The sequence below is a fragment of the Naumovozyma dairenensis genome, chromosome 3 (genome assembly GCF_000227115.2).
Source record: "Naumovozyma dairenensis CBS 421 chromosome 3, complete genome".
In the NCBI taxonomy this organism is placed as follows: Eukaryota; Fungi; Ascomycota; class Saccharomycetes; order Saccharomycetales; family Saccharomycetaceae; genus Naumovozyma; species Naumovozyma dairenensis.
This window is the reverse complement of record NC_016481.1, coordinates 706,718-723,944: the sequence shown is the minus strand read 5'-3', so window position 1 is coordinate 723,944 and position 17,227 is coordinate 706,718. Positions and strand designations below refer to the sequence as shown.

Sequence of the window (17,227 nt, the reverse complement as noted above, 5' to 3'; positions counted from 1 at the left end):
GTATCCTTTCAAAATTTATGATATTGGTTGTTAAAATTATATACAAGAATAGTCTACCTGAACGCTATAATATATATGCACATCGTTAATTAATTATCTTCTAATCTCGAAATCGGTTGACGTTCTAATTTGTGGCTTTGCCACAGCGTTTTCTCTCTTTGTTCAACATCCAAATAATTATTTAGATCTGCATGCGATTCCTTAAGTTGGATTAAAAAGTCCCTTAGCACTCTCCTAAATATTGAAGGGTCCTTTAAATGAACGAGCAATGAATTCAGGAAATTCGTAATTTCTATATCCTCTACATGAGGAAATGCACTTGAGATCAAAGAGGATATGAATTTCCTCAAATATCCTTCATTGCCCAATAGTTTGTTGCTATCTAATTGAATGACGACTTTATTGTCAAAAACCATTGAAATAAGGTTCATTAGCAGGATAGATTGTTCTACAAATTCAGATTGGTGGCAAGTATCGGTCATGACACTGAACGTCTGACAAACAAATTCCAGATAGTAATATTTATAGAACTGCAATGTAAAAGTTGTATTTTCCAAACTATGTATGTTTGAGGTTATCTTATTAGCCAATTGAAAGCCAATATCTTGAATTTCACTCCTTGGATCTTGGATGGCCCAAAGAATGTTTTTGAAAAATATCCCAACGTATGACTCAGGTAATTCTAATACGGATTGAAATGTTTCTTTAACAGTAGCATTTATAAACTCGTAAAGGCAATGCTGTATTTCTGAATAGTCATCAAAATTCTTATCAATCATTTCTACGGTACATTCGAGGAAAAATTCTAATATCAACGTGACCTTTTCTTGAATCAACGAACCCACTTTGGTAACTATAACAGTTAAACAATTCAAAACTTCTGGATTTTTCATTTCTGCGTCCTCCTTTTTATAATCATTCAAGATTGTTTCAAACAATGGATTAATAAATTTATTAACGATAACATGTGGACTTTTGCTTTTAGAAATATATAACTCAATTAATTTAAGGATCCCTTTTTGGATAACTAGCAAATCATGTAATGTTGAGATACCGGATGCAATAGAACCACACTTATTTCTTAGAATTGAAGTAGTTAAGGCGTATAACTGTAGAAGTTGGGGATATATTAATTGAAATTGGTAAAAGAAATCGGGCCCAGTGGTTTTGCAAACTGCGCTATACATTTGTAGTGAGTGCATAACAACTTTTCGGAATCTAGAATCCAGTAAGATTGAAAAATCATTTTGAACTTTTAATGTAACCTCACCCCAAATTGCTTTAGGTTTAGCCATCAAAAATTCCATCAACTGTTCTTTTTCAATTGCATTTTTCACCTCTGTAATTAGTAATCCGCAGGACTCATAAAGAATATTGACATTATCGTGTTCTAACACGGGTATACATTGTTCCAATTCTCCTATAATCGTCTTCATAAACAAAAGAGGCTCTCCCCATATTGAATTTATCAAGTCATATTTGCACTGTTGAACAATTTTCATGAAAGTGTCACAAGCCATACTTTGAAGTTCTGTGAATGCTTTTATAATCTTGAATATGTCAATTATGATATTCTCTAGACGTACCTTGTCACTGTTCAATGATTTTGGGTATCGACTAGAAAGGTAAAGAATATTTGAAATGCACGCAATTTTATCCTTTTTGTCTGCTTTTCTCATTGAAAAGTTGGATAATCCCTCTAAAAAGGTAAGAAGTAGTTTTCTTTCATCTTCATACTCGAGACACTTGGGGATAGCACCAAGAGCCCAGCACAACGAATTTAATTTGGTTATTGACCACCCTTCAGACGTGTCAAGTGAAGTAAATTCTTGGTAAAATATTTTTTGAATATTTAAAAATCTATCTAAATTGGCCGTGTATCTTAGGACTTCCTTCTCCAGTAAATATATTTCATTTTCTTCTCCATCAACTATAATTTTTGTTATTAACTCATCCTCATCCTCGTCTATTATACTAACAACTTCCTCCGGTTTTTCCATATTATCAATTATTATTGAAGATAGCTCGGAAAGATAATTTTGATAAAATGATACTTTTTGGTAGAAAGCACTTTCTTCAGCGGACATAACAGGATCTTTTACTAGCATACGATGTTGGTCACTTAAAATGTTCAATTTAAATGCTAAGTCTTTCCAATATTCTAAGATATTTCTGAACAGCTCAGGTTCGGAAATATTTTTTGATTCAAGCAGGTATTGGTGGGTTATTTCTAGCTCCTGCCTTCTTCCATCATTCTCTAGTGTGGATCTATACTTAATAAGAAAAGTTTTTATGAAATCAATCATGCTCTCTTGAAACACTTCATCTGAGTCATTTGTATTAAGTAAGCCGGATTTATTTGGCACATGGGATGACTTAATCATGTTTATAACTGTATCAAAGATTTGTAGGGCACGGCTTTTCCTTTCATTGTAAAAATCGTCTTCAGGTATATCGATTTCGATTATGCTCATTAAACACTTCAGGGTTATTGGTCTTGTTTCAGCTACTGTTACTACTTGTGAAATTAAAAGTTCGATCAACTCTGTCTCATATATATAGTTTAACGGGATCCATTGTAAATAACAAAGTATACTTTCAGATGTTGCTCGGCGTACTGAAGGTGAAATAGTTGACTCAAGAATTGATATGAAATATTGAAAAATCTGGTCGACTTGATTGGAAATCGCTTCCTTTAAATGTAAAAGTTTTGCTTGAGTTATTCGCTTAGGTGCCAAATCAAATATTTCTTCGCTTAACAACCTCAATATATAAACATTATTTTGGCATACTTCAAGTGTTTGTGAGGAGAGTACGGTCAACTCTGGAATGAAATCATCCCAGTGGTCAGGCCATTCATGTTTCAAAATATCTATCAACGTTAAGTCTGCCTTCTGCAGAAGGCCTTTTGTCGCACGGAAACGATTCTTGTCTTGGCATAATGATCGAATCATACCAACTAGAAAATTTCGTATCCCCAGTTTTTGCTCGATAGGCAGTGTATTCCATTGCTTTTGGATTGTATTGTCTAAGATCGATAGGCTGATAAATTTAGTTTGATCATTCTTAGAATCTTGAATGATTTTGTCTATGAAAGACCAAGAGTAAGGCTCTTTCTGAAATGTATCAAGGATAATTTGAGCTTCTTCTTGTTCCGGCCCTGTTCCTTTGTAAAACGTGTCTACTATTTGATCGAGCGCATTCACATTTATTGATCCATCATTGTTTGTTATTCGTTCCATTTTCCTTAGTTTCTCTTCTGAAAGCCCGTAATAGTTGTGTCCTTTAGTTTTTACCTAATGAACAAGTCAATCCAAAGTAAGAACCAATATCGCTTTCTTGCTTCTTTTGTTCTATACTGGAACTTTCTTATCTTCTCTATCTTCGTTGTTTCTGGAAATATGAGTTTTTGGCCCTTACTAATTAATAGTAAGATTAGACTTATTACCAAACCCTTTTTTTTCACTATTAGCTTGAAAGTTGAAATGAAAAGGGTGTTTCTAAAGCGGAGTTATGTTTCTCCGACCTGTCAAACTCCGAAAGTCAAAAATGACAATGAGGTCTCTGGAAAGGTTTTTTGCTTCCCATTAGCAATATGGTTGAAATAAAGCATCCTCTTTCGTGATAATAAGGGATGTCCGCTCATTTAATATTATTACGGAAGTCCACTCGTAACTCTAGTCGAGTTCTTGTAATGTTAATCAGATCTAATAAAAAGAAGTACATGTAATTCGTTTAGTTCTTCCATTTTAATTTTGCCGTCCTGACTGATATCCTACATTATCGTTGATGGCGATAAAGATATATATTTTTTGGGTTAGAGTGTATATTTTTATGTTACTAGACACCCACCAACTTTTTAACAGTTAGAAAAGTCAAGGTTTTCCATAACTCGAGGACTTGATTGATTTCTGCACTTGTTCGATCACCCAGCCTTCGATAACAACGTCTAGACAAAAATCATAGGTTTCCTTCTAGAGACTTCCATTAAGAGCAACCAACCTGTTCTAATGAAGGAACCCTTTTTGGGAAGAAGGAGGTAATGGGATTATTTGGTTTTGGTAGGCTATGCAATATAGATGATTTTATGTATATCTTCGGGGATTTTCCTTATCGCCTTATCGAAGACTCAAATATGCAACTCCGAGTATGGAGAGCGTTCCTTATCAAAAACTGATAGGCTTGATGGATAATCAAGAGGTGTGTAACACATTTCTCAGAGCGATTGATATAATCAAGTTTGAAGCCTTCTTTCAAATTTTTCGTTTATTTTTCCTGATTTTCTAAATGGTTCCTTACTCTTATCTAAAATCGCTAGTCAACAAGATAAAGATCTCCTTTACGACAGATATATATGGACATGGGCGTTTAAGATATAAAGTTTATAAGTTGAAGTAGCTATTTATAATGATGTTCATATTTATAGTAAAAACATTATTGAACGCAATTTGTCTCTGTAGTCGATTATTAACAACTTCATAAACTATCTCGGCAATGAACAGTACTATGACTTCGGAAAGTAGTAAGAAAGACATCAAGATAATCAACCTGGAACCGAGGGCTTCTACGGAAGAAGGTTCCATTGAGTTGCATAATATGGCAAGCAACCTGCGCTCGATTATATCTAAGACGGGTGCAGGTGAGGTTAATTACATTAATGCATCCAAATCAGTAAATGATAATCAACTGTTGGCAGAAATTGGTTACAAACAAGAGTTAAAAAGGCAATTCTCAACATTACAAGTATTCGGTATTGCATTCTCCATTATGGGCTTACTACCTTCTATAGCATCAGTAATGGGAACAGGTATCTCTGGCGGGTCTGTCTCCTTCGTTTGGGGTTGGTTTATTGCATCATTTTTCATATTATTAGTTGGTATTTCAATGGCAGAAAATGCAAGTGCCATACCAACAGCAGGTGGACTATATTATTGGACATATTATTATGCGCCAAAAGGCTACAAAGAGGTTTTTTCTTTCATTATCGGTTGTTCGAATTCATTAGCATTGGTTGCAGGTCTTTGTTCTATTGATTATGGTTTGGCTGAAGAGATTATGGCGGCTGTAGTTGTCACCTATGATGGAGATTTCAATATAACCGATGGAAGATTATATGCTGTATTTCTCGCTTCCGTTATTGTTATGGCACTTTGTACATCAATGGCATCAGGAGTTATCGCACGCCTTCAAAATATTAGCATCGTATCGAATCTTTTCATTATAGTTTTACTTTTCATTGCATTACCGGTTGGAACCAAACATAAAAGAGGTACTTTTAATGACGCTAGTTTCATCTTTGGGGGATTTGAGAATTTTAGTGACTGGAATGGAGGTTGGCAGTTCTGTTTGACAGGTTTTATGCCTGCTGTTTGGACGATTGGTTCATTCGACTCTTGTGTTCATCAATCAGAGGAGGCAAAGGATGCCAAGAAATCAGTTCCAGTAGGTATAATAGGTTCTATTTCTGCTTGCTGGATTCTAGGTTGGCTCATTATTATTTGTTTGATGGCTTGCATCGATCCACAACTCGAGAATGTTTTAGATACCCAATATGGTTTCCCAATGGCGCAACTGATTTATGATTCATTAGGAAAGAAATGGACGATTGCTTTCCTATCCCTCATGGCATTTTGTCAATTTTTGATGGGATGTTCTATTTGTACTGCTATATCGAGACAAATTTGGGCTTTTTCCCGTGATGATGGGTTACCTTTTTCCAAATACATTAAGCAAGTTCATAATTCGGTCCCATTTTTTGCAATTTTAGCTGCCTGTGTAAGTTCTTTGGTATTGGGTTTGCTTTGTCTAATTGATGCTACAGCAGCAAATGCTCTTTTCAGTTTGGCAGTGGCAGGTAATTATTTGGCCTGGTGTACGCCAACTCTTCTGAGACTAACTTCCGGAAGAGACATATTCAGACCAGGTCCGTTTTACTTGGGTAAGGTTTTATCACCAATTGTTTCGTGGATTGGAGTACTGTATGAAGTATTTATTATTATAATGGAAATGTTTCCATCACAACAACATGGAATAAATAAAACTAATATGAACTATGCATGTGTTATTGGTCCTGGTATTTGGTTTTTAGCCTGGATATATTATTTGCTTTATAAGAAGAAGTATTATCATGGACCAAAGACAAACCTATCGGATGAAGAGTACAGCGATATGGTGGGCATTGACGTAATTGATGGCATATTGGAGCAGAAAGAGCCATAGCATTGTGGATATTCCGTAGATTAACTTGCAGGTATGTTTTTATTTGAAGCAGTAGATAGATTCTTAATAAACGCGACTTATTGGAAGACTCACAAAGCACTTTTTTTTTCGTTATTTAATTGAATTAACATCAATCATGATTTTTCTTTAATATGTATAAGATGTATGATATTAAAAGTACAGAATGAATGCATTATATATGGATACAAAATTTTGTGGAAGAGTTTTTCACAAATGGAACTTGGGAGTAGTTCATACTGCATAGTTTTCTGCATGGAAATGCAGCCCTAAGTCGTTAGTCCACCTTCTTGTACTTTCCACTAGTCCCGCAGGTCCAGCTGCTACGACCCAAACATTTGATAAATCCTCTATTTCATTGCTTTCATAGTTAGTCTGACAACCAGCGTCATCCTGCACATCAGCAGAGCAATCCCTTTCTAAGCACCATTCATAATCTGTTTCACATAATGTTGGCCTACCGAAATATACTTTAACACCTGAGGGAACTTTCACTTTCATATTATTTGGACTCTCCATATTTGTTTGCAGCTTGTTATATGGCTTGAAATCGCATGGGGGTGGATTGATTGTAATAGGTTTCCGAAAGGGATCCTCATTCCTCAACGTTAGCCCGGATTCCAATTCGCTGACATTTACAACCGATTTTGACTTCTTTTTACCTGATCCAAACATTGAAGTAAAATCAATCTCATCAATCTCTTTACTTTCAGCCATATTAGTTAAATTCGTGGAAGTGGAGCATTTCTTAATGGACCCATATTTGCATGATCTACCTTTCGTGATGGGCTTTGTTTCATCAGAATGCAGTGTCTGTTCCGCGCATATCCTTTGACATGGATGGAAAGTGTTCTCTGAGATATCGCAAACATTTTCCCTTGATGGTTGGTCAAAATCGACATAATCGATTTGGATATCTTGTTCCTTTCCAATACATCCACTAATATAAATCTCCATTCCTTGGAAGTTGTTTTTGAAATAGCTTAATAATTTTAAATCTCTGTAATCTCTTGAAACCCAAATTAATCTAACTACGACACCATTAAAATTGAGAATTCGAAGCAGTGGTAAACCAAATGAAATAGCTGATCCACCGACGAAAATTAAAACTCTTTTAGCATGTATTATGTAATGCAAAGGTGATGTTAATAATGATGTAGAATTAACTTGAAAGGGATTATAGTTGCTATAGGTCTCTAAGAGGGAATTTGTTAAATTGCTGGGTTTGGTCGGCTGTTCAATAAAATTTAGTTCTGGGTCAAATGCACCTGTAACATCATATGATTTGTTAGTTCTTAATGGTAGCTGACCATTCCTTATTATAAGTTTTATGGTTTCATCGGTTGGTAAAGTGGCTATCGTGAAAGGATGTTGGAAAGGTATAATTTTGAAAAAGATTCTTTTTATGAAGTTTTTATGGCAAATATTGAGGCGGACATGTGCAGATGGTAACGTAGGTTTATTAGTTAAATCACTTAATGGAAATTCTAATAATGTCAATGATGGTGAAACGGGATAGGTAGTTACAACTGTTTGTCTTGTATGGCTTACTCTATAGTAAATCTGGTAAGATAATATAATACAATTCATCGCGGTATAATAAGGTATCCCTGGGCGAGCATGGAAATGTAATAAGATGACTGTCATCCATGTGAAGCTGTAATGTATATAATAAAACAACCTAAAGTTGCACCTTCTTACAGGATTTATGGAGGTGGCACCGATAGCAATAAATAATAACATAGCAATTATTCCGTATATATTAGGTAATTTTTTAAGTTTCTGTAGACTGTTCTTCTTTTGCATGTAAAGTAGATAGAATCCTGTATGTAAAAGTGATTCTAGGACTACTATCCTCGAAATCCATTTATGTATAGGCAGAAGAGATAGGTATAGAGTCTTGGGTAATGGTGAAGGACGTAAGGACAAAAAGAGTAATGGCGGCATCATTGCTACAGCAATCCTGCCCATACGTTTCGTTATCTGTAATAAATCCTGCTGCGTATTGTAAAATGTGAAAAAACAAAGTGTTGCAAACCAAAATAGACATATTCGAAATGATCTATTGTGATATAATCTTGATTTATGCAAAAGTGACTGTCGTCCTAGGATGTGATGCTTCAGACGATGCGAAATGCTAAAGAATCGTTCTGTTAATATTAAATAGTTTCTCAGTGGTAGCAATATGCATATCATAATCGTTGAACACAATAGACAGTACCTGGTCCAAGTACGAACTTGGGTTGTTCGAACCACTTTATCTACTTCTTTTTCGAATGTAGGAATTCTCGATGTTATCCAATCGATAAGCTGGGTGTTTTCCTCATAGTTAGAATCTTTAAGCGGGGACATGGTTTATGAATAACTTCATTTGAAACTACATCAGTTGTTCGTTGGTTTCTTGCCGGTCGGGAGTAAGTAGATTGGAAAGTAAAGAACCCCCTCTTTCAACTGTTGGTTATTTCGACCTAGTACTTATATGGATTAATTCATTCTTTCTTGCACCCTTTTTTCATAGGACTACAGGTACGTGTGTATGGATAGGTATGTCACTGGCGTTGAATTGACGAATAGTCTTAACGTTTCAAAGGAACTAAGAGAACTTCTGGAAGGTTTTTCTTACGTCAAATACGTACGTAACGGAATTAGCCGTTCCCTCCTTCTAATTTGTGACCGCCTTAACATCCGTACCTTTTTGGAAAACAACAGAGACGAAAAAATGAGCTTTTCCAGGTTGTGCAATCCAGCTCAGCTCAATCAAGCCAATGTATTTTCGGCAGAATAACCGGACGATTGAACTCAGTTTCAAATCATAGACGGACTGCAAACCTTCCTAGCTTCCGATCTGAGCCCGCTTCCTAGAGGGAGCTTCTGGGCTGGAGCGATCCCAAGAGCTTCTCTTTAGCCACCAAATGGTTTGGGCGGGTATGGTGAAGTTCATCCAGTTCAGCACATTCAGCTCCAGAGACTTGCCGTAGCAACTGCGGAAGGATTCAATATTGAAGATCTTGAAGATAGTGTAGAAAGGTTACGTCTTAAGAACAGGTACGCGATTTTAAATTATTTTAATTGGAAACCGAAGAAGACCACCAATAGAGATTGCACAAGAAACTGATAACATAATGTCCTTACCAGCTACTTTTGACTTGACTCCAGAAGATGCCCAATTATTATTGGCTGCTAACACCCATTTAGGTGCTAGAAACGTCCAAGTATGTTAAAAAATACAACAATTGAAACAGAATAGTTATTACAAAAGAAAGAAACTCAAAAACATCCGCTGATCCTCAATTATTTTTGTGTACAAGAGGGAAAATGTGTGACGTTTGAGAAAACGCAAAATAGATAAATATGTATTGAATGAACAGGGGAAAGAATAACCACTACAGGATGAAATTACCGATATTCTGCATAGATCATTTTAAGGCAATACCCAATAGATATGAATCCGGGGATAGTATGATGCCGGAGAAATACAATTGAATCTTTTTTAATAATAATATATATTCTGTGGATCTACTAATATACTAGCCCAAACAATTTACTAACAAGATCATTTTATTTTTTTATAGGTCCACCAAGAACCATACGTTTTCAATACCAGACCAGATGGTGTTAATGTTATCAACGTCGGTAAGACCTGGGAAAAATTGGTCTTGGCTGCCAGAATTATTGCTGCCATTCCAAACCCAGAAGATGTTGTTGCCATCTCTTCTAGAACTTACGGTCAAAGAGCTGTCTTGAAGTACGCCGCTCATACTGGTGCTACTCCAATTGCTGGTAGATTCACTCCAGGTAACTTCACCAACTATATCACTCGTTCTTTCAAGGAACCAAGATTAGTTATTGTTACTGATCCAAGATCCGATGCTCAAGCCATCAAGGAAGCTTCTTACGTCAACGTTCCAGTTATCGCTTTGACTGATTTGGACTCCCCATCTGAATACGTTGATGTTGCTATTCCATGTAATAACAGAGGTAGACACTCTATTGGTTTAATCTGGTACTTATTAGCCAGAGAAGTCTTGAGACTAAGAGGTGCTTTGACTGATAGAACTCAACCATGGTCTATCATGCCAGATTTATACTTCTACAGAAACCCAGAAGAAGCTGAACAAACTACTGAAGAAGCTACAGAAGAAGCTGGTGAAGAAGAAACCAAAGAAGAAGCTACTGAAGAACAAGCTGGTGCTTCCGAATGGGCTGAAGAAAATGCCGACACTGTCGACTGGTAATTGTTTGATGACTTAGATTACCGATATGAAGTCTACAGATTTAAAACAAACATCAAAAAAAAAACAATTTTACTTCACAGTTTAAATTATCATGTACTTTATCTGACATTCTATAATCTTTATTGCTTTTTATCTTATTTCCCTAGTGCACAATAATATAAATATATTAAATTCATAAATTAAAATACAATAAAAACAAGTTAATATTTATCTATTCATAATTATCCTATGAGATAATACTCAAAATAAAATGAACAACTGTCCAATGGATGGTCTCCATGTAGATCATATACATAGTTTAGAGTAAAGAAATCAAGATGAATCATTCATTACTGGAAGTCAAGACCGAGACTAAGGGCAGCTTCAAAGAGAATATAGCATATCTACCTGAGGTAGTTATCATACCTACTGGTTGTGAAACGAATAAGTCTCAATATTTAAAAGTTCACTTTTGTATACTATAAAAATGGACTAGCATAATTATTGTTATTGCTTCCATATTATCGCATCACAACAAATAGATGAAGGAACATGGTACTGTCTTTATTTTTCAACGTTATTCACAGTTGTTAAATCTGGGCCTCCAGAGAGGTTTACTGCTTTTTGGCATCGGCTTCCTGAAGGTTGAATAGTTCGCCATTTGTAAAATGTAGCGGCGCTACTATAGCACGATTTGTTGACGTGGAGAGACTGACATATAGTCCAAGAGTCATGAACTCCACAGGTACCTCAGACAGGGGCCTTTCCACAGGAGTAGGTAAGCTATCTGATATTTTACAGTCAGGGACAGATGATTTTCGTACCTCTTGCTGCATACGTCTGTTCATATTATTCAAGAGGTTAATTATCACATCTGGGTCAACTACATTTACGTAATCGTTCCCAGAGGTAACTAATATCTCAACATTAGAAATGATAGTATACCACACTGTTAATTAATCATACACACCTATCTGGTTTCTCTCCCGTAATTAACCTCCGTGGAAACAATCAGAGAGATTATTCATCCCTAAGCATTGAACAGAATTCATTACATCCCAATATAGTTTTAATGCATCTTTGTTATGTCTTGGCGGAACATGATCATGCATTTATTCAATCTGGAACGAAGTGATAGTATCACTAAACAGCCATCTCTGGAGAAACAAAAATATGGGTACAAGCTACTCTATTGTAAAGCAAATGAATGTTTTAGGGGTGAGTTATAGACCATTTATGAAATGTTGGTATTTTGGAGAAGATATATAAATCTTGCAGCTTACTCTTCTATTTTGATCTTTTCAGAATATATTTCTTCTTAGGTTGATTCCGTACCATAAGAAAGGGTATAGTTCATTCATATAACTTCAGAAGAAAAATAAAATAAAACAAAAAATAAGCTAATATTTTCAAAATGGTTACAGTTGCTATTAACGGTTTCGGTAGAATCGGTAGAGTTGTTTTAAGGGTTGCCATGGCAAGAAAGAGTATGGATGTCGTCGCCATTAACGACCCATTCATCACTAACGATTATGCTGCTTACATGTTCAAGTACGATTCTACTCATGGTAGATACAAGGGTGAAGTTACTAACGATGATAAACACATTATCGTTGATGGTCACAAAATTGCCACCTTCCAAGAAAGAGACCCAGCCAACTTACCATGGGGTGATTTGAAAATCGATACCGTTATTGAATCCACTGGTGTCTTTAAGGAATTAGACACTTGTCAAAAACACTTGGATGCTGGTGCCAAGAAGGTCGTCATCACTGCTCCATCTAATACTGCTCCAATGTTCGCCATGGGTGTTAATGAAGACAAGTACTCTCCAGACTTGAAGATTGTCTCTAACGCTTCCTGTACCACCAACTGTTTGGCTCCATTGGCCAAGATTATCAATGACAAGTTCGGTATCGAAGAAGGTTTGATGACCACTGTCCATTCTCAAACTGCCACCCAAAAGACTGTTGACGGTCCATCCCACAAGGACTGGAGAGGTGGTAGAACTGCTTCTGCTAATATCATTCCAGCTTCTACAGGTGCTGCTAAGGCTGTCGGTAAGGTCTTACCTGAATTACAAGGTAAGTTGACCGGTATGGCTTTCAGAGTCCCAACTGTCGATGTCTCTGTTGTTGATTTGACTGTTAAGTTAGCTAAGGAAACCACTTATGAGGAGATTAAGAAGGTTATGAAGGATGCCGCTGAAGGTCCATTAAAGGGTGTTGTCTGTTACACTGAAGACGCTGTTGTCTCCTCCGACTTCATCGGTGACTCACATTCCTCAGTTTTTGATGCAACTGCTGGTATCCAATTATCTCCAAAGTTCGTCAAGTTGGTTGCATGGTACGATAACGAATACGGTTACTCTACCAGAGTTGTCGATTTAGCAGAACATATTGGTAAAGCTTAGATAAGTTCATAGAGCATCTCATTATATGAGCTTTATTTTATGACCTAAATAACGATAGTATATACTTTTAAATGGCTGAATAGAAAGATATAACATACGAAGAGAATTTGTGTATTTTTTTTCTCGCAGCAGCTCATATTAGTTTGCAAGCTATATAGGTTTTTGCATATATATATATATAAACATCGTCTATTTTGAATGCTTTTAGAAGAGAGTCAACATTATGCTGTTAATGAACATGGCAAAATTTTGCTCTTAACCTCTGCTGGCTTAGTTGTGAGAGGAGTAGAATGTATGTGTTCTTGAATGATTTGGTAGTTATTCAAGTGTATTAATTTCAGATGGTTTCATTTAGTGAGGTATCTTCGTTGTTTGGAAACGCAGATTATTTAATTAGCTATAAGAAAGTTTTTAACTCTAATTTTACTATAATGAAACCATCTATTACCAAGATCTTTGATAAATGTTTTCAAAAACTCTTGGTTGATTCCTTCAAAATTGGCAAGAGTTTCATAAATACTACCAATTGAAGATAATTTTGAAGGTGAAATATTATATGAGGTATATAAGGCGTACCGACAAATCTAAATTCTTAGTAACTTTCGGAACTAAGACGATAAATATTGAATTTCCAATAAATTCCGTGATAGTTTAATGGTCAGAATGGGCGCTTGTCGCGTGCCAGATCGGGGTTCAATTCCCCGTCGCGGAGTGTTGTTTTTTTTTATTCTTCTTGTAATAGGAATTATACTGTGACACAAAGTGTTCTAATTTGATGGTTTATTTATTACTTGATTATTTTCTTATTTAAACATATTTAAAAGAGGACGGACGTTTAGAGGATATATCTAAAAGTTCCTCTTATTATATATCCATGACTTATTCATTTCCGTTGCTCTCGACCGGCTCTGCCCCCACGTCTCGTACACTAATAACCCGTAGGAAAACTTTTTCATCTTTTTTCTTTTCATCTCTTTCTTCTAATGTTTCTCTATGAATAATATTTTATTCTGTCTCTCATGCTTTATCCACTTGTGTAATGCAAAGCCTCTGTCGTCTATTCAGTCCACAACCCAAGCATCTCCTCTTGAGTGTCGTTTCTTATTATCGGTCATAAAAATATATCATATCTTCTTTTATTGAACGTCCATATTTTTTGGTGGTTAGCTAAATGGATAATCCTTTGCCCGTTAGAATTAGCATTTCGAGTAGAGACTTGGACAAGCTGTGTTATGCAACTAGTTAATAGGGAAAAGTATATAAATAGGGGGGAATTTAAGAAAATTATCTAATACTTCACGTTCTTTATTATATATTGGTTTAGATAAAAACCAATCAAACAATAAATAGTACTTGAATTAGAATGCTTTCTGTCATGATATAATTTCATATTTGTTATATTAATTCGTAAATGCATTCTGAACTGAAAAAATAATATTGATATTCAAGATAATCATACTTCAGATAACATTTTGCGTATTCAAAAGGAACCATCTAAAATTAACAACAGTTTTCTTTTCTACATAAGACTTCGTTAGACGAGCTAAAGGAACTTCAGCGTTCCCTTGTAACAAAGACAAGTTGGACCTAAAACGCTCGTGATACTCTCTAACCACTCAATTCTTGTTTATTTTTATTGAATTGAAGACTTGCAGTTATATATTACATAAAAATGTTTCACAAATGGCATGATGACGTCTGAAGATAAGCTAAGCCACTCACGCCTATATAAGTATTTGATAGAAAGTGTTACTTAAAATCATCATTACAAAAAGAAAAGAGAGAGAAAAAAAATCATTAAATAACGTAACCTTCAATTAAAATATATGATCTATAAAAATCGTTACAAAGTTTGAATAAACTAAAATAAATATAAAACTACAATATGCAAAATAAATGGAATGGAGTTCAATTTAAATTTGTTTAATCTTGCTTAGCATTGATCTTGGCGGTCAATTGAGCTTGAGCAACCAAGTTAGATGGAGCATCCATAACTGGCAACATAATTTCAATCAATCTAATTCTAGAGTTTTGGTTGAATTCCTTGTTTTCAGTCAATTTGATCCATTCACCGGTGGTAGCAACTCTGTGGTTTTCGTAGTCCTTAGCACCGAAAGTTGGCAATAAGGATAAGTGGTCCCAGCTTTGAATTTCGTTGTATTGAGCGGTTGGACCGTGAATCAACTTTTCAATGGTGTAACCATTGTTGTTCAAGACGAACAAGTATGGTTTCAAGTTCCATCTGACCATAGTGGAGATTTCTTGGACAGTCAATTGTAAAGAACCGTCACCAATGAATAAGATAACTCTCTTCTTTGGATCAACTTCTTCAGCAGCGAAAGCAGCACCTAAACAAGCACCAGTGGTGAAACCAATGGAACCCCATAAGACTTGAGAGATACCGTAAGTGTTGTTTGGGAAGTGAGTTTGGTTAATACCGAAAGCAGAGGTACCAGTTTCAGTGATAACAACATCACCTTCTTGTAAGAACTTACCAACTTGGTTCCACATCCATTCTTGTTTCAATGGGGTGGCAGCGTCAACAGCAGCGTTAGCAGCTGGCTTAGCTGGGACAGCGACTGGCTTGTAACCCTTAGCAGCTTCAGCGACGGAACCTAACAATTTTTGTAAAGCGAATTTCATTTGAACACCTGGGAAGGTAGCGTTCTTGATCTTAATGTAGTCAGAGTGGAATTCGACAATGTTCTTGGTCTTGTAAGAGTAAGAGAAAGAACCAGTGTTGAAATCAGACAACAAAGCACCGACAGACAAAATCAAATCAGCAGATTCAACAGCTTCTTTAACAGCTGGAGAAGACAAGGTACCGACGTAGACACCACCGAATCTTGGGTGTTGTTCATCGATAGAACCCTTACCCATTGGGGTAACGAAAGATGGGAATTGAGTGATGTCAATCAACTTCTTGGTTTCAGCCTTAACATCGTGTCTAGAAGCACAAGCATCAGCTAAGATAACTGGGTTCTTGGCATCCTTGATCAATTCTAAGATGGTGTTAACAACTTCAGTTTCAGCTTCAACATCGTTAGCCTTCAAGGATAAGTCAATTGGAGTTTCCAATAAGGAAGCTGGGACCTTTAAGTCAACCAAGTTAGCTGGTAAACCTAAGTAGACTGGTCTTTGGGTAACGTAAGTAGTTCTGATACATCTGTCAATTTCAGCTGGAGCAGTGGCAATGTCAGTAACCATAGCAGTGGTTTCAGAGATGTTAGCGGACATTCTGTGGAAGACAGTGAAATCACCGTTACCTAAAGTGTGATGCAACAATAATTGCTTAGCTTGAGAGGAGACGGATGGGACACCGACAACGTGTAAGACACCAACGTGTTCAGCGTAAGAACCAGCAATACCGTTCAAAGCGGATAATTCACCGACACCGAAAGTGGTGATGATACAGGACATACCCTTAATTCTAGCGTAACCGTCAGCAGCGTAAGCAGCGTTCAATTCGTTAGCGTTACCAGCCCATCTCATACCTGGGGTTTCGTAAATCTTGTCTAACAAGGACAAGTTAAAGTCACCTGGTAAACCGAAGATGGTTTTAACATCAACTTGGCTTAATCTTTCAAATAAGTAACGACCCAAAGTAATTTCAGACATTTTTGATTATGTTTTTGATCTGTGATGGTGTTTTTCCAAAAAGGGGAACAAAAATTGATAATTTAAAAAAAATTGAGTAAAGATATAGGAACATTTTTACATAATTGACCTAATGTTTATATACTTTTTGTTTTTGTTTTCAGATGTGAAAGATCAGATTTAAAGGATCTGAAAAAATTTTCGATGAGCAGAATTGCCAATATTTTTTGTTTACGTGTGTGCGTGCATAAACAACACAGTTGACGTTTCGTGCGCTGAAACATTTGAATTGTTCTCATCGCTGCCAAGATAACGTGGCAGATTGAAAAAAAGAGCAAAAAGACAATAAAATAAAAAAAAAATATTCTTGATTTGCCGAACAATTGGCGCTTTTCATTCAAATTTTTACTCAAATTGATGAGAAGAACTGAAATCCAATGGAAGTTATGGGTGTTCATAAATTCATATTGATTGTGAAATTTGAATAAATGCATAAATTATGCATTTAATGGAATCCCAATTTTGCAAAATAATTCGTTGATATCATGAAAGGATGTCTGGGTGAAGAAGAAAACGATATTTTTCCATCTGATTTTTTCAACGTTTGTCTAAGGAAGAAATGTACGTACGCAGTTTATCACTCTACCTTGAACTGACGATATTATGTGCAGCGATGCCCCGAAATCTTCCGGAGAAAAGAGAAATAGCTAAATCCCGAACATTAACTTTTTCGTTATTATGATCAAAGTTTTGTCTTCAAAGCTAC

General features: G+C 35.9%; 6 protein-coding genes and 1 non-coding gene across 7 annotated transcripts; 4 read left to right on the top strand and 3 right to left on the bottom strand.

Annotated features, from left to right (window-relative positions):
- Nucleotides 1–89: 89 nt before the first annotated feature.
- Nucleotides 90–3,242, bottom strand: NDAI0C03160 (uncharacterized protein; the record flags this gene model as incomplete). Its single annotated transcript, XM_003669171.1, has 1 exon — nucleotides 90–3,242. One exon carries the CDS (start codon nucleotides 3,240–3,242, stop codon nucleotides 90–92), a length of 3,153 nt encoding a protein of 1,050 aa, XP_003669219.1.
- A 1,252-nt stretch (nucleotides 3,243–4,494) lies between these two features.
- On the top strand, nucleotides 4,495–6,219 carry UGA4 (Uga4p; the record flags this gene model as incomplete). Its single annotated transcript, XM_003669170.1, has 1 exon — nucleotides 4,495–6,219. One exon carries the CDS (start codon nucleotides 4,495–4,497, stop codon nucleotides 6,217–6,219), a length of 1,725 nt encoding a protein of 574 aa, XP_003669218.1.
- Nucleotides 6,220–6,471: 252 nt separating this feature from the next.
- On the bottom strand, nucleotides 6,472–8,589 carry FRE8 (putative ferric-chelate reductase; the record flags this gene model as incomplete). The annotated part of the gene is made up of 1 exon (XM_003669169.1): nucleotides 6,472–8,589. One exon carries the CDS (start codon nucleotides 8,587–8,589, stop codon nucleotides 6,472–6,474), a length of 2,118 nt encoding a protein of 705 aa, XP_003669217.1.
- A 770-nt stretch (nucleotides 8,590–9,359) lies between these two features.
- NDAI0C03130 (40S ribosomal protein uS2) lies at nucleotides 9,360–10,472 on the top strand (the record flags this gene model as incomplete). Its single annotated transcript, XM_003669168.1, has 2 exons — nucleotides 9,360–9,449; nucleotides 9,810–10,472. The coding sequence occupies 2 exons, from the start codon at nucleotides 9,360–9,362 to the stop codon at nucleotides 10,470–10,472; spliced, it is 753 nt and encodes a 250-aa protein (XP_003669216.1).
- Nucleotides 10,473–11,865: 1,393 nt separating this feature from the next.
- On the top strand, nucleotides 11,866–12,864 carry NDAI0C03120 (type I glyceraldehyde-3-phosphate dehydrogenase; the record flags this gene model as incomplete). The annotated part of the gene is made up of 1 exon (XM_003669167.1): nucleotides 11,866–12,864. The coding sequence occupies one exon, from the start codon at nucleotides 11,866–11,868 to the stop codon at nucleotides 12,862–12,864; it is 999 nt and encodes a 332-aa protein (XP_003669215.1).
- Nucleotides 12,865–13,504: 640 nt separating this feature from the next.
- NDAI0Ctrna4D lies at nucleotides 13,505–13,576 on the top strand. Its single transcript has one exon. It is a non-coding gene; the product is annotated as a tRNA-Asp (tRNA).
- Nucleotides 13,577–14,787: 1,211 nt separating this feature from the next.
- On the bottom strand, nucleotides 14,788–16,482 carry PDC1 (indolepyruvate decarboxylase 1; the record flags this gene model as incomplete). The annotated part of the gene is made up of 1 exon (XM_003669166.1): nucleotides 14,788–16,482. One exon carries the CDS (start codon nucleotides 16,480–16,482, stop codon nucleotides 14,788–14,790), a length of 1,695 nt encoding a protein of 564 aa, XP_003669214.1.
- Nucleotides 16,483–17,227: the final 745 nt, after the last annotated feature.